General features: G+C 37.3%; 1 protein-coding gene across 5 annotated transcripts in view; it reads left to right on the top strand.

Moving 5' to 3' along the window:
• The window catches only part of ptpn3 (protein tyrosine phosphatase non-receptor type 3), a 37,298-nt gene that overhangs the window by 15,990 nt on the left and 7,696 nt on the right, over positions 1 to 13,612 (top strand). For 2 of the 5 annotated variants that reach the window (XM_072460081.1, XM_072460085.1), the window contains exons 10-22: positions 351 to 439; positions 516 to 579; positions 1,397 to 1,593; positions 2,045 to 2,173; positions 4,127 to 4,285; positions 5,075 to 5,147; positions 5,218 to 5,295; positions 5,918 to 5,974; positions 6,922 to 7,078; positions 7,812 to 7,981; positions 9,255 to 9,345; positions 9,844 to 9,905; positions 11,143 to 11,892. In XM_072460081.1, the coding sequence (XP_072316182.1) occupies positions 351 to 439; positions 516 to 579; positions 1,397 to 1,593; positions 2,045 to 2,173; positions 4,127 to 4,285; positions 5,075 to 5,147; positions 5,218 to 5,295; positions 5,918 to 5,974; positions 6,922 to 7,078; positions 7,812 to 7,981; positions 9,255 to 9,345; positions 9,844 to 9,905; positions 11,143 to 11,847 (2,031 nt within the window). In that variant the 3' untranslated portion in view covers positions 11,848 to 11,892. Of the gene's footprint in view, positions 1 to 350; positions 440 to 515; positions 580 to 1,396; positions 1,594 to 2,044; positions 2,174 to 4,126; positions 4,286 to 5,074; positions 5,148 to 5,217; positions 5,296 to 5,917; positions 5,975 to 6,921; positions 7,079 to 7,811; positions 7,982 to 9,254; positions 9,346 to 9,843; positions 9,906 to 11,142; positions 11,893 to 13,017; positions 13,147 to 13,612 lie in introns of those variants that run through there. The other 3 variants (XM_072460086.1, XM_072460083.1, XM_072460082.1) reach the window with 3 other exon arrangements.

The raw sequence follows: 13,612 nt of genomic DNA, 5'->3' as shown, positions 1-13,612 counted from the left end.
GTTGGCATATGTTTTTAAACCTGTAAAATAAAAAAAATATAGGTCACCAATCATATAAATTATTGCTTGCCAGTGACTAATCGTAATAATCGAAGCTGATTAGTCAACTTTAATAGAAAAAGTAATACAAATATTTACTGCCTTAAAATGTTCATATTGATTTTGAGTTGATGGGTTGGTCTCATCCAAGGTTTGATTCTGGTTTGGTCCTGATGTTGACTTGGTTTGTCCTGTTCTAGTCCTGGTTTAGTCCCAATTTTGATGTGGTTTGTGTGTGTGCATCAGCCTTCATTTCATGCCTGTTTGTTATCCTGCTATGATAAACAAATCTGGAATGCTTCTCATGTCAGGACACTAACAATGCCCCTCTGACGGTCGGTTTGGCCTCGAGTGGCGTGGCAATCTTCTGCAACACCATTTGCTCTAGTTTCTTCCCTTGGTGAGTGTTAATACAGTGTTTGCAGTGTTTGGAGTCAGTGGTGCACATCATCTGAGTTACTTGTTTTTATGCACAGGGGGAATATCATCAAGATTTCCTTTAAAAGGAAACGATTTCTAATCCATCTGAACCGCAAACATGTGAGATATATTGCTCTTTTATTATATTAACATACTTTCTGAATATATTTAGTTTTGTTTACACCCATTTTTGTGCATATTTGTATTTGCTTAATTTGTTATACATTGGTTATATGGGTTTAATATATTCATTTTCATTAGTAGATGGCAATATTTCAATGCACGGTAAGAAATGTCTTAAAGGTTGAATGGACGAATTTTGGCCCAAATCTGAGTCTTATTTCTTCGTGGCGTGGACTGCCGATTAGTCCTGCCACGTATCAATCATAAAACACACCTATCGCTCACCTGCAGCCGCGTGCGGCTCGTCCCTCATTTCCGCGTGTCTAAGCGCATTAATCTATCATAATATAGTTCCCTCAGTGTACGGGGCAAAATGAAGACAGAGAAAGACAGTTTGAGCTGACTCAGAAGAGACGGAAATCTACGGGAGACGAGAGATGCGATGTGATCCGTTACGCTAATAAACAAACACATGTGTGTGTTGTATCAGTCCACACGGGGAGTGCACATGCGCACTTCCACCTGCGTTCTCAAATCGCCGAAAAATCATCCATTGTGCCTTTAATATATTAGTCCAACTCTTGTCAAAAATCTAAATTTACACATTTTATTCCAACCATACGTAAATTTTTTACTCTTTATCAGGAGGAGTGTCGTGAGAGAATCAATCTTAAGACCAACAGAGTACAATTTTTTCAGTTTCCTGCTTTATTGATTCTGCGTTAACGGATATTCTGCTCACCGTATTATATTTTCTATAAATGATGCGTCTTCTACTATAACAGACTAAACACATTTTCTGTCCGTTCCACAGGGAGAGACCCAGGACTGCGTGATGTCCTTGGATCTTCCATGTCTCAAAAGCTGTAAAAACCTTTGGAGGTCCTGCGTCGACCATCACTCGTTCTTCAGCTCCAACCACACAGCGAAGAGCCCCAAACACAACACCATTCAGACCTACAAGAAGCTCATAACGGAGCACCTCGGCCTCGGGAACAACAAGACAGACGGGTAAAGGGCCGCTCTTGTTCACGATCATTAAATATGTTTCATTCATAATATCCATGGGGTTCAAAGTGGTTCAATGGTTAAAAAGTACCCCAAAAAGCACCTATAAACCGGAAAAGTATAATACATGAATACAATTATTTAATACTCTCCAATGGATTTGTTCTTTCTGAAAGTAAAACTGTAAATTTGCACTGCATTTTAAAGAAGACATAGTATGCTTTTTTCTGGTACTTTGCATTGAATTATACCATAAGTAGATAATCATTTTTCATTTTGATCATTTCAAACTACAACATTGATTTAAAATGGCCTAGACACAGGTCCATTGACTGGATAGGCCCAGCAATTACAGAACTATTAACCATAAACAGTTTAAAACATCTTTATAAACAGCTAATTCTACCAAAGAATTCATACCCAGCTCTTTAGTTGAATATTTGTAATTGCTCAGCAGTGGTCCTGTGTGTCAGCGCGTTATGGGGGGAATGGTTTGGAACCCCGTCCTGCGTCGTTCACTTTCGTCAGATTATCTGGAGACAAAGAGCCTTCCCTCCAGATCACCTCCATCAACCCCAAACTGGTGAGACGACTGTCAGGAAATCTTTATCACTTAATATTTATTTACATAGCACTTTTCTTTTCTTTTTAAGTATACTTTTATCTGTCAGGGTAGTACAGCGTGAAATGGGGATGAGACTGGGGAATGATATGCAGTAAGTTGTCAAGAGCCAGATTCGAACTCAAGATGCTTCACGAAACAAAAACATCCCATCAAACGAATGTGGACAAACACAGATAAATTTAGTGAGAAAAGGGTGTATGATAATTAATTTCAAACGGCACAGAATGTCAAAAACTGAAAACATATAAAAGCTATAGAATGTGGACAATGTTCATAGTGGTGTAATTGATAAAACGTTCTTCCTTTCTTTCTTTTCCTTTCCCCCTGTTAATGGGTTTTCAACATTTAATGCACAGTCCAACAGAAGTGAGGTTTTTCAAGCACCATAATTATGCCCATGTTGGACAGGACACTTAATATATTTGCAAAACTAAAAACAAACAAGAAAGAATAAGACAAAAGACTTTAATGAAGGGAGCGATTAATGAATGTGGAAAGAAAAAAAAAAAACACACAAAAATGTAAAGAAAATATGTATTAAATTCTGTTTGTAATCATGAGTGCTCGTTCTGACCCTCGAAGAGCTGGAGGAAAGTGACTTGTTTCATCAACATTAGGTTTTAAAACATGACTCACAAAATGTTACTCATAGATTATGTCTGTTCTTCCTCTGCAAGTTAATGTTTGGTAGCACCTACGTAATTGTTTCAGATACTCAATTATGACACAAACAATCTAGCAGAGCAGCCTGAGTTCACCATGTACAGTGCAAAATTGTTTTTTTAAATTCTTGTGTTTAAATGGAAACAGATTTTTGACTTGTGCCGCAGCTACAAATCTGGAAAAAAACAAAAAAAGCCCACCTCAGAAAAAATATTAAAACTTTTCTTATTCTTATCCTCATTGTCATTCCTTATACCTTTCCTTATTGTTATTCCTTATACTTTTCCTTATTGTGATTCCTTATTCTTATTCTTATCCTTATTTTTTATTCCTTATACTTTTCCTCATTGTCATTCCTTATACTTTTCCTTATTGTTATTCCTTATACTTTTCCTTGTTGTCATTCCTTATTCTTATCCTCATTGTCATTCCTTATACTTTTCCTTATTGTTATTCCTTATTCGTATCCTTATTGTTATTTATACTTTTCCTCATTGTCATTCCTTATACTTTTCCTTATTGTCATTCCTTATTCTTATCCTCATTGTCATTCCTTATACTTTTCCTTATTGTTATTCCTTATTCTTATCCTTATTATTATTTATACTTATCCTCATTGTCATTCCGTATACTTTTCCTTATTGTTATTCCTTATTCTTATCCTCATTGTCATTCCTTATATTTTTCCTTATTGTTATTCTTTATTCTTATCCTCATTGTCATTCCTTATACTTTTCCTTATTGTCATTCCTTATACTTTTCCTTATTGTCATTCCTTATACTTTTCCTTATTGTTATTCCTTATTCTTATCCTCATTGTCATTCCTTATACTTTTCCTTATTGTTATTCCTTATTCTTATCCTCATTGTCATTCCTTATACTTTTCCTCATTGTCATTCCTTATACTTTTCCTTATTGTCATTCCTTATTCTTATCCTCATTGTCATTCCTTATATTTTTCCTTATTGTTATTCCTTATTCTTATCCTCATTGTCATTCCTTATACTTTTCCTCATTGTCATTCCTTATACTTTTCCTTATTGTTATTCCTTATACTTTTCCTTATTGTCATTCCTTATTCTTATCCTCATTGTCATTCCTTATATTTTTCCTTATTGTTATTCCTTATTCTTATCCTCATTGTCATTCCTTATACTTTTCCTCATTGTCATTTCTTATTCTTATTCTTATCCTTATTGTTATTTATACTTTTCCTTATTGTCATTCCTTATTCTTATCCCTATCAGGAGGAGCCCGAGAGTTCGCCACGGCGTCTCAAAGCCGCGGCCCTCGTCAGTGGAGTTCTCCAGCGATCTGAAGGAGATGTCGGAGGGAGAAGACGTTTTTTACACGTACAGAGCGTCAGTGAGCAGCCGAGACAGCGAAGGAGACGGCTCGACACATTTGTGAGTGTGTCTGCTAACCTCCCCTGTTTCTGTTGTGATTTTTGACTCTTGTTGTATTGTGCTTCCTAATGTTTTATTTGGTTTGTCTTAATCAGTCTTGACCTCTAAACCTTGCGTCATTACCCACAACTGGTCTGTTCAAGCCGCTTCTGAAACCACACCTTGTAGAGCTGCGTCGGTGCTTTCATTTCAAGCTGATGCCACATTTCGCTCTTTTCAGATTGTTTTTATGTCCTTGAGCAAGACATTTCATCAAAACCTGCCTGTGTGAGTGTGTGAGCGCGATTGTGTAGTTGGTGAGAGTTGGTGATGCTTGGTATGGATTAACAGCCACATTTGTGTCAATCTGCCTCAAAACTGTTATTATAATGTATTTATTTACCATCTTCTTATTGTTTTTTGTTGCACCAAATCTAGGGATTTAACAATACCCAAAATATCGTGCTATTTTACTGTCAATAATACTTTGGGCTGTGACAACATATCCAATGATATAGAAAACAACAGTGTGTGCACAAAGTGGCACTTTTATATTACATAGGAATACAAAAGTATTTTTTTTACACCAAAAGCTTGTCAAGGCATTTTAAAGGGAAAAAGTAGTATATTTTACTTTTTATATTATATTATTATTATATTGCTATAGATATATTGGACCGTGAGATGTATATTGTGATTACGATCAACAAGATTTTTATATTGTTGCATCCCCAGTTATATCGGCAAAGAGATGTATTCAATAAAGCTTTTTCTGACTCTGATCGTGATTAAAATGATTTATCTTCTAAGACAACACGAACCGTTGAATGACGACAGCATCGGGGAAGAAGATGGTGATCACAGCGTAAACCACAACAACAACGTGAGCGTCTCTCCGGCACGTCTGCGTTTCTTCTGCTTTGTCTGGGTTTTAACTGTGACAAACTCTTCAGAATGCGCCCGGCGACGGAGACCTGCTTCTGGTGCGATTAACCCCAGATCACGAGGGAAAGTTTGGTTTCAATGTCAAAGTAAGTTACTATTTTGTTTAGCTGCGTAACTATATTTATATTATCAGTATCAATTGGTAGACGGAATAAAGAAGTATTGCAATAACATGAATCCTCCTTCTGACAGAAATGTACTATAAAAATGTTTTAAAAAAGGCAGATTTTATTCATGATTTTACTTATTAAGGTATAATTAGCAAAGATTTTGTTTTACTAATAAATCAAGACACTGTAACTGACCTTATTGTGTCAAAAAGTATATGGAAACATCGCAGTAGTTTTGTTATCACAGCAGCACTTAACAGTCATTTCTCAATAAGTTCCACCATCGTTGCAGCCATAATTTCTATATGTGACTTTTCTTTTTTATTGTTTTGCCCAGAATGTTCCAGAGCATGGCATTATACTTCTCTGTCATGTATTTATTCTATTCCAGGTGTTTCTATGTCAACAAAAAACATGGCCCTGTGTTATAGCTCACTTTTCTCCATGGAGATAGTGAATTTTGTTGCCATGATGTGGAAGTATCAAGGCAAACTATTATATATTCACAAAAACAAGAAAACAACAACTATATTGACAGAATGTTCACAAAAATCTACACGATATAGTAAAAGAAAGTAACGAAAACGTTGCGTTGCAGGGTGGAGTGGACCAGAAGATGCCTCTCGCCATATCGCACGTAAAGCCGGAGACTCCTGTAAGATCTTTTTCTTTTCTGTAACACATTATGCAGCCACTGACACTGACACTGAAACGAGAGATGCTCCAATATGGATTTTCCTCTTCTTTTTTTAAGCCTGTGTCAATATTTGTCTTGCTACTTTGACTGATACCAATATTAAGTTTTTAAAATCCATAACAAGGCCCATAAATGTATGTTAATTTATACTTGAATTAACCTTTTGTTTTGTAAAAGTAGTATCAAATGTATTGATCTGACCTATGAAATAATGTGTTGTTTTTCAATCATTTTACTCTTAAAAAGACAAATCTGGAGCACTGAGGACAAACTGGAAACGACACACACAGACTGGGGCAGCTTAGACGAAATATCGGCACCAAATATCAGCTCAGTTTTCAATATTGGGTCGATACTGATGTTTGATTTGCTACAAGGCCCAAAAATGTATGAAACGTTATCGTAAAGTTCACAAATTAACTTTGTACTTTTCTATTAAAATGAATACCAAACATATTTATTTTACACATACAGATATTTATTCATTCCTGATTGTGTAAACATCCAGCCATATTTTTAGCCAAATTGTTTTTCTTTTTCCATTTTTCTGCTCAAAAAGACTTATTTGGTGCGCTGAGGACAAACACATGAGCGCACACAGTTTAGGGCAGCTTAGAAAGAAAACATCTGCACCAAAATGTTCAATATTATATTTGATTTTAAACTAGCAATGACACGCTGGCACACACAGACTGGAGCAGCTTGGAAAGAAAATAAATGGTGCCGACCGACATACCCATACTTGGGAAACACCGTCCGATATCACCGACGCCGATATTGGAACCGATATATCGCATGTTCCTAATCGAAACATACATGGACTGGTCATTTAGCTGTTCATCTCGGTCGGACGAATGGAAGAAGAGTAAGGACATCCCTAAACCTCTTTACGCGCTGCTTTTCAGGCGGGGAAGTGCGAGCCCAAACTCCTTGAGGGGGATCTGGTGGTCCTCATCAACGGTCGTGACATCTCTGAACACACGCATGACCAGGTCGTCATGTTCATCAGAGCCAGTCGAGAGTCGCACTCCAGGGAGCTGGCTTTGCTTGTCAAACGGAAAGGTGGGTGGCATAGGTCGGTGGTGGACGATATAGACCGCTACTCGACCAATGAGGGGTTACATCGGCCAGTGGGAGAAACGTCAAAAAGGTTTTATAGCGTTAGATTAGATTTATGTCATCGTTTTTCAGATAGAGAACAGACCTAAAACTTTAATAGTGGTGTAATCGATGAAACAATGAATTGAAACCATGTTCAAAATCATACGAGCGCTTCTCTTGCATCACAATATATTACTAATAATAAATTAAAGTGAGTCTTTTCTTCTTCTACAGCTTCACTTTTTTTGTAGCTCAGAAGTAATTGTTTGATGGTTTGAAATAATGAAGCAGCCCGAGTTCACCATGTACAGGGCCAAGTTTTTAATCTTGTTTTAAAACGGAAACAGAGACTGCCTTTTTGAATTGTACAGCAAATCTGAAGAAAAGCATTTCAGACATTACATGACTCCATATTGTTCTAATCCATATTGAATTGCCATTTTAATATTATGGCAAATTATTTTCAACTGGCAAAGATGATATACAAATAGCCATATCATCACTTTTATCACAATTACGTTATAGTTGTAGTTAGAGATCACCCACCCCTTTGTGACAAGTAAATACATATTTTACGAGGTGCGTTATGTAACTTTTCTAACCTTCTTTCTCTCTCGCTCAACAAAAAAAATGAATGAATTAATATCTCCGGCACATTTATTCTGTTCTTGCTTTCCTTGTCTTTGTGTTGCAGGTGCGACTCGTGCGCTCCCCCAGCTGCAGTTCCCCCCCGCTCTCACCCTAACGGGACAGGGTGACAAGCCACACTCTCCTGTCCAATCAGAGCCAGTCACAACTCTGGAGGAGTCAATGCGACAGCTGGAGAAGGGCATTCAGTCTGGCACGCTCTGCTTCCACTTTGAGGTAATTAATATGCAAGAATATGAGTGACAGTGGATCCACAAGTGCTACAGTCAGCTGCATGTGTTCATCTCAGTTAGAATGGGTGTTTAAAGGCCTACTATGTCACTTTTTCCTGCTTGTGTCCATAGAGATCTTATTGCATTACCTGGGATTTTCCACTGTATTTGTCTATCTTGCGTTTATTCATTTACAAGTGCTTTTTTTAGCAATAGAAACATTTAATGCCATACTGTGGAACATTCTGAGCAAAGCAATAATATCGTCATAGAGACAAGCAGGTGGTGGAGCCTCCCCTGAAAAGTTACATAGTGCTGCTTTAATGTGCATGCCAGAATGTATACATTTCATAAACACAGTCGCCAACAAATTTGAAACTTTTTATTTTACTGATACAATTGTAATTTATAATAGTTATGACTATAATAATCGTATACATTGTATTTAATTTAAATGTATTAATGACAATAAGAAATTTACATAATGAAAACGTTGGAATGAGCTGCTCATTACAACTCGGAACAGTTACAATATTCTCTATGATTTGATGTGCCTCAGTTTATAAAAGCTAAAATTGTAGGTGCAGTTGAGATTGTCCTGCTGCTTTTACACCAGGGGCAGTGCTTTTAATTAGAGCAGAGGTGTGGAAACCTTTTCCCAAAGGCATATTTTAAATATATTCAACCAGAGCAACATACCTTTGACCACAGCACCTTTAGAAATGCTCAGAAGATTACGCTTAGGATTGTTAATGTGGTTTTGATGGTAGAATTACTTACATTTTCTGCCTCTGATCTTTTGGGTTAATTGAACAGTGGGTGAGACCAGCAATGTTCTAAAGTTTGGACTCAGAAACGCTAAGAAAAAGACAGAGATGGAGGTGGCGGATCGTATCAGGGATGAGTACATTAGAAGAGTGGTCCATGTCAGTTGTTTCAGAAATAAAAACATCGAGGCCAGATTTAGATGGTTTGGGTTGGTTGAAGAGTAGTACCTTCACTGGAAGAAGGACGCTGGGGTCAGAGTTGGTGAGCAGGAGGTTTACACAGAGACGATATATGTGGAGAAAGTGGACATGAAGTTTGAGAGAAGCGGCTGCAGAGGAGAAGGTCACATGAGGGCAGGCGATTCCCCAGAGCGACCTGTGAACAGCCAAAGTGAAAAGAAGAAGTATGTATGATGTACGACGTGCGCGAGTGCGATGACTAAGACACTAGTCATGAAAGCATGAGTCACTTAAGATATATTGTTGTAGTTTCTCTTCTCTTTTCTGAAGAATTTGTACAAGAGGAATCCCGGCTTGTCTCTCAACTGTGCTCGGCTCTCGGAAAACACGGAAAAGAATCGTTACAGAGACGTTTTACCATGTAAGTGCTCGTTTTGATAAAGCAACTTGTATGTTGTCTATGGGAAAAGTGTTGTTTTGAAATATTAGAGCATTTACTTTATCGACAGACATTTGCAAGAAACCTCTTAATAAAATGACTGAAACTCACTCAAGTGCAATCTTCCATTTCTTAAATTTCTTGAACATGCATGATACAGTAGATATCAAGTCAAAAAACAACAAAGTCAATAACATATTCCATCTGTTTCCCCAACAACATTTCATAATATTCACTGTATATAAGAAAATAAATACATGCGTGTTCGAAAAGAAGTGGGTGAAAGTATAAACGCATTTAGTCCCACTGTTTGATTAGTCCTGTTGTGTTCTCCTTTATCAATTATCTAGGAACACATTCATCACTCCATCCACATTATGTATGATCCAGTGAGTCAGAGGTTTTAAAACTGGAGAAAGTTCATTTGCCTTTGATGACTCGCTCACTAAAGCCCCCTGCTGGTGCCCTGCTCTTTTACAGATGATGATACTCGAGTCGTCCTACGAGGCCCAAAAAACTACATCAACGCCAGCCACATAACAGTGAGACATGAGACGATGAACAGTCTTTCATATGTAGTATCTATGTACACCATGTGCACATGAGGAGGACTTGAAGCTGGAGGATTTATTGAGTAATTAGTGTATCGAGTATATTGTCCAAGATTAAAAGTTTTTTAAAAATCACCTCAAAAGAGACAGAAACATCATGTGATATTTTTGCCCTTTTATGATATATTTTACGGTCTATTCACGTTCTGTGCAATACTTGAAACTCAACCGACACATACATTTTAGCACATCCCTGATGCTTTGTGAAAATATCCTCTGAATATTGTTATCAAAGAATAGAAGTTTAAATGCTTACTTTTTAAGCAATATCACTTGTTTAAGCAACAACATCTCCATGGAGACAAGCAGGTAAACGTTACATTCTGCACCTTTTAAAGGTTACTTAAATTACCAAGGAGCTGTAGCAATTCAGCTTTTATACATTTTATTGTTATTATTCACACTGTTATTAAGAATTGTATTAACTATCTTATGTAGTTATTATCTATATTAAGTTAAACATGTGTTAATACTAAATAAATCTACACCTTGGATGTTGACATTATCTTGATAATAACCAATTATTTTAAATTACTGGTATTGCATTCAATTCAGTTCAAATTATTTTTGTAATACCCAAACTCACAAAAGTGGTTGCCTTAAAGGGAAATGTGTTAGGATGTGTAAATGTTTTGGTTGAAGTTCAAGTATTGCAAAAAACATGAATTGATCATAAGATTGATCACATAAGGGCAGAAATATTACTCAATATCCTTATTAGAAATTAGTTTTAGTTTATGTAAAATAATGGTAATTAGCAATGTAATCTGCAGTGATATTAGTCCACCAAATGTGTCATTGTGACTAGGGTTGTCAAAAGTATAAAAAATCAGATACTATTTGATATTAAAACTAGGATCGAAACTAGATACTCATTTGATCAAGTAATGATACTAAAAAATACATGAAACACACAAAATTTTACCTTTCCGGAGCGGTTTAAAACATCTTGAGCTTTATTTAGAAGACAACATAATAACATGGATAAGTTTGTCTGTAAAAAGTGATTTTTAAAAAGGACTATTGTGCTATCAAAATCTGTATCGAGTATCGATCCTATTCCTTGGTATCTAAATAGATTTTATGACAACATTGTGACAGTCCTGAACATGACATTCATCACTCTTTATTTGTGCGTGTGCATCATTTGTGTGTGTGTGTTTTGTAGGTGGCGCCCCCTATGTCTGCTGTTTGTTTACGTTATGTCGCTGCTCAGGGACCGCTGCCTCAGACCTGCTCTCACTTTTGGCAGAGCGTTTGGGAGCAGAAGGCACACACCGTCATCATGCTCACCACTTTGACAGAGCGGGGCCGGGTACACACGCACGCACACACACACACACACACGCCCACCCAAACACACGCGCGCACACACACGCCCACCCACACACACGCACCCACACACACACACGCACCCACACACACACACGCCCACACACATACACGCAGACACACGCACGCATGCACACACACGTCCACACGCACACACACACACGCACACGCAAACACACAAGCACACGACCACACACGCACCCACACACACGCACGCACGCACCCACACACAAGCACACACACGCACCCACGCACACACACACGCCCACCCCCACACACACACACACCCACACACACGCACACACACACACACACGCACGCACCCACATACAAGCACACACACGCACCCACACACACGCACACACACAAGCACACGCCCACACACGCACCCACACACACACACGCACGCACCCACATACAAGCACACACACACGCACACACACACACACACACACACACACACACACGCCCACCCACATTTAACCTATCTGCTGTAATTACCATAATAATGCATCAGTATATGAAGCGCTTTTCAGAGTAACTCAAAGATGCTTTACATAATAAGAACATACATTTGTCTCCTTCAAGGAATTTAGAGCGTCAATAAATGCTTTCGTAGCACTGATCAGGCTTGCATCTCCACAGATCTGACCTGGGCCTGCTCGTTTCCATGGAGATTCAAACGTTTAATGCCAGCGTTGCATAGTGCATGTTTGAATACACTAATTAAGCTGTTTGCATGCTTTATATTCATGATAGGGCTGCAGCAAGACCAGTCGACCACCGGTTTTTAATCATTGTAATTTAGACTGTACAGACTCTAAATAACAGAGGCAAAGTGACATTTTATAACGAGGACAGTGACATTTGTAAGTCTTCTTGAAGCCTTCAGACTTTTAATTGGTTGATAATGTATTTAAAAGGTCTCAACGTACAATAGAAATGATAATTCGACCCGTCAACTAATACAAAATTAGAATTACTTACTAGTTGTCTACTAGTTCTATCGCTAGTTCCAGGACTTATTATTCTTATTCATGATGTTCATGATGTAGTTTCATGTTGAAGCTTAATTGTAGCTGAACAAACTGTGTTAATAGCTGAATCTGAATGACACAGTAATGACAAAAAAGAAAAGCTCACAGGGAGCTGTCAAGGTCCTGTTAAATGAAGCCGTCTTTGCATAAGCTTTACAGTTACTGAGCAACCAGAGACTGAAATGGATTGATCCCATTCTAATATTTGTCCCTACCTTCATCCCACCAAAGGGTCGCGTGCGGGAAACTGTCAATCACTGCCATTTCCTCTGCTGCTCGTCTTTGCACCTCGTTCTGTGGAGACACAAAAAACGGAGCGAGAGCCGAGACCGCAGCTGTAGGGAAATGTGTCCGTGAAAAACAATGTTGCTTTGAGTGCCTTGAAGGTGGAAAAGCGCTATATAAATACACTGTAATAATAGAAAAATATATATGAAAAAATAAATAAAACAAATACAATAAATACAATAAATAAATACAATAAGTAAAATAAGTTAAATAAATACATTAAATAAAAATAAAATAAATAAAATAAATAAAATAAATAAAATAAATAAAATAAATAAAATAAATAAAATAAATAAAATACAATAAAATACAATAAAATACAATAAAATACAAATTAAATAAAACAAAACAAAACTAATAACAATAACAATTTTGTGATCCTGCAGACAAAGTGCCATCAGTACTGGCCTCATCCGCCGCAAGTGAAGAGCTACGGACACATGCAGGTGAAATGCCATTCTGAGGAGTGTAACCTGGCCTACGTGACGAGACGCTTCACGCTCACACACTCTGAGGTACAAATCATCAAGTCGAGCAGCTCCAGTCTATTTTGTAAAGCATTTGTCACTTATAGTCTTACAGTAAGAAAAAGAAGTAAGAAAAAACATAATCATACTTAAGTAGAAGTCTCAAAATGACTCTGAAAAGTACGATTTCTTCAAAAAGTTCTTCTTCTTCTTCTTTTATTGTATAGTTTCCTTGAACAATAAAATTGCTATATTTTGATTGATTCCTTCTTGTTTGAGTATATTGTCTTGAAGTTGAGAATAGTGGTCTGAAAATGTCATACTGTGTCCACCTTTGAAAATGTTGCTTTTGCAAATACTCTGAAAAAAAAACACAATTGCAAATGAAAATGTTCTGCTCGCCAGTATGAAGAGACGGAGCTGGAGCAGAGAATCAGTTTTGAACCTGTTTTGAACCTTAAATAATTGTTTTTCAGAATGAAAAACTAGGACAATCCAATACAAAATATTCTAT

Source organism: Eucyclogobius newberryi, unplaced genomic scaffold (genome assembly GCF_026437365.1).
Source record: "Eucyclogobius newberryi isolate DKJ021-1_F unplaced genomic scaffold, fEucNew1.0.hap1 SCAF_3, whole genome shotgun sequence".
Classification (NCBI taxonomy): domain Eukaryota; kingdom Metazoa; phylum Chordata; class Actinopteri; order Gobiiformes; family Gobiidae; genus Eucyclogobius; species Eucyclogobius newberryi.
Note: the sequence above shows the minus strand (reverse complement) of the source record. Positions and strands in the feature narration are given on the sequence as shown.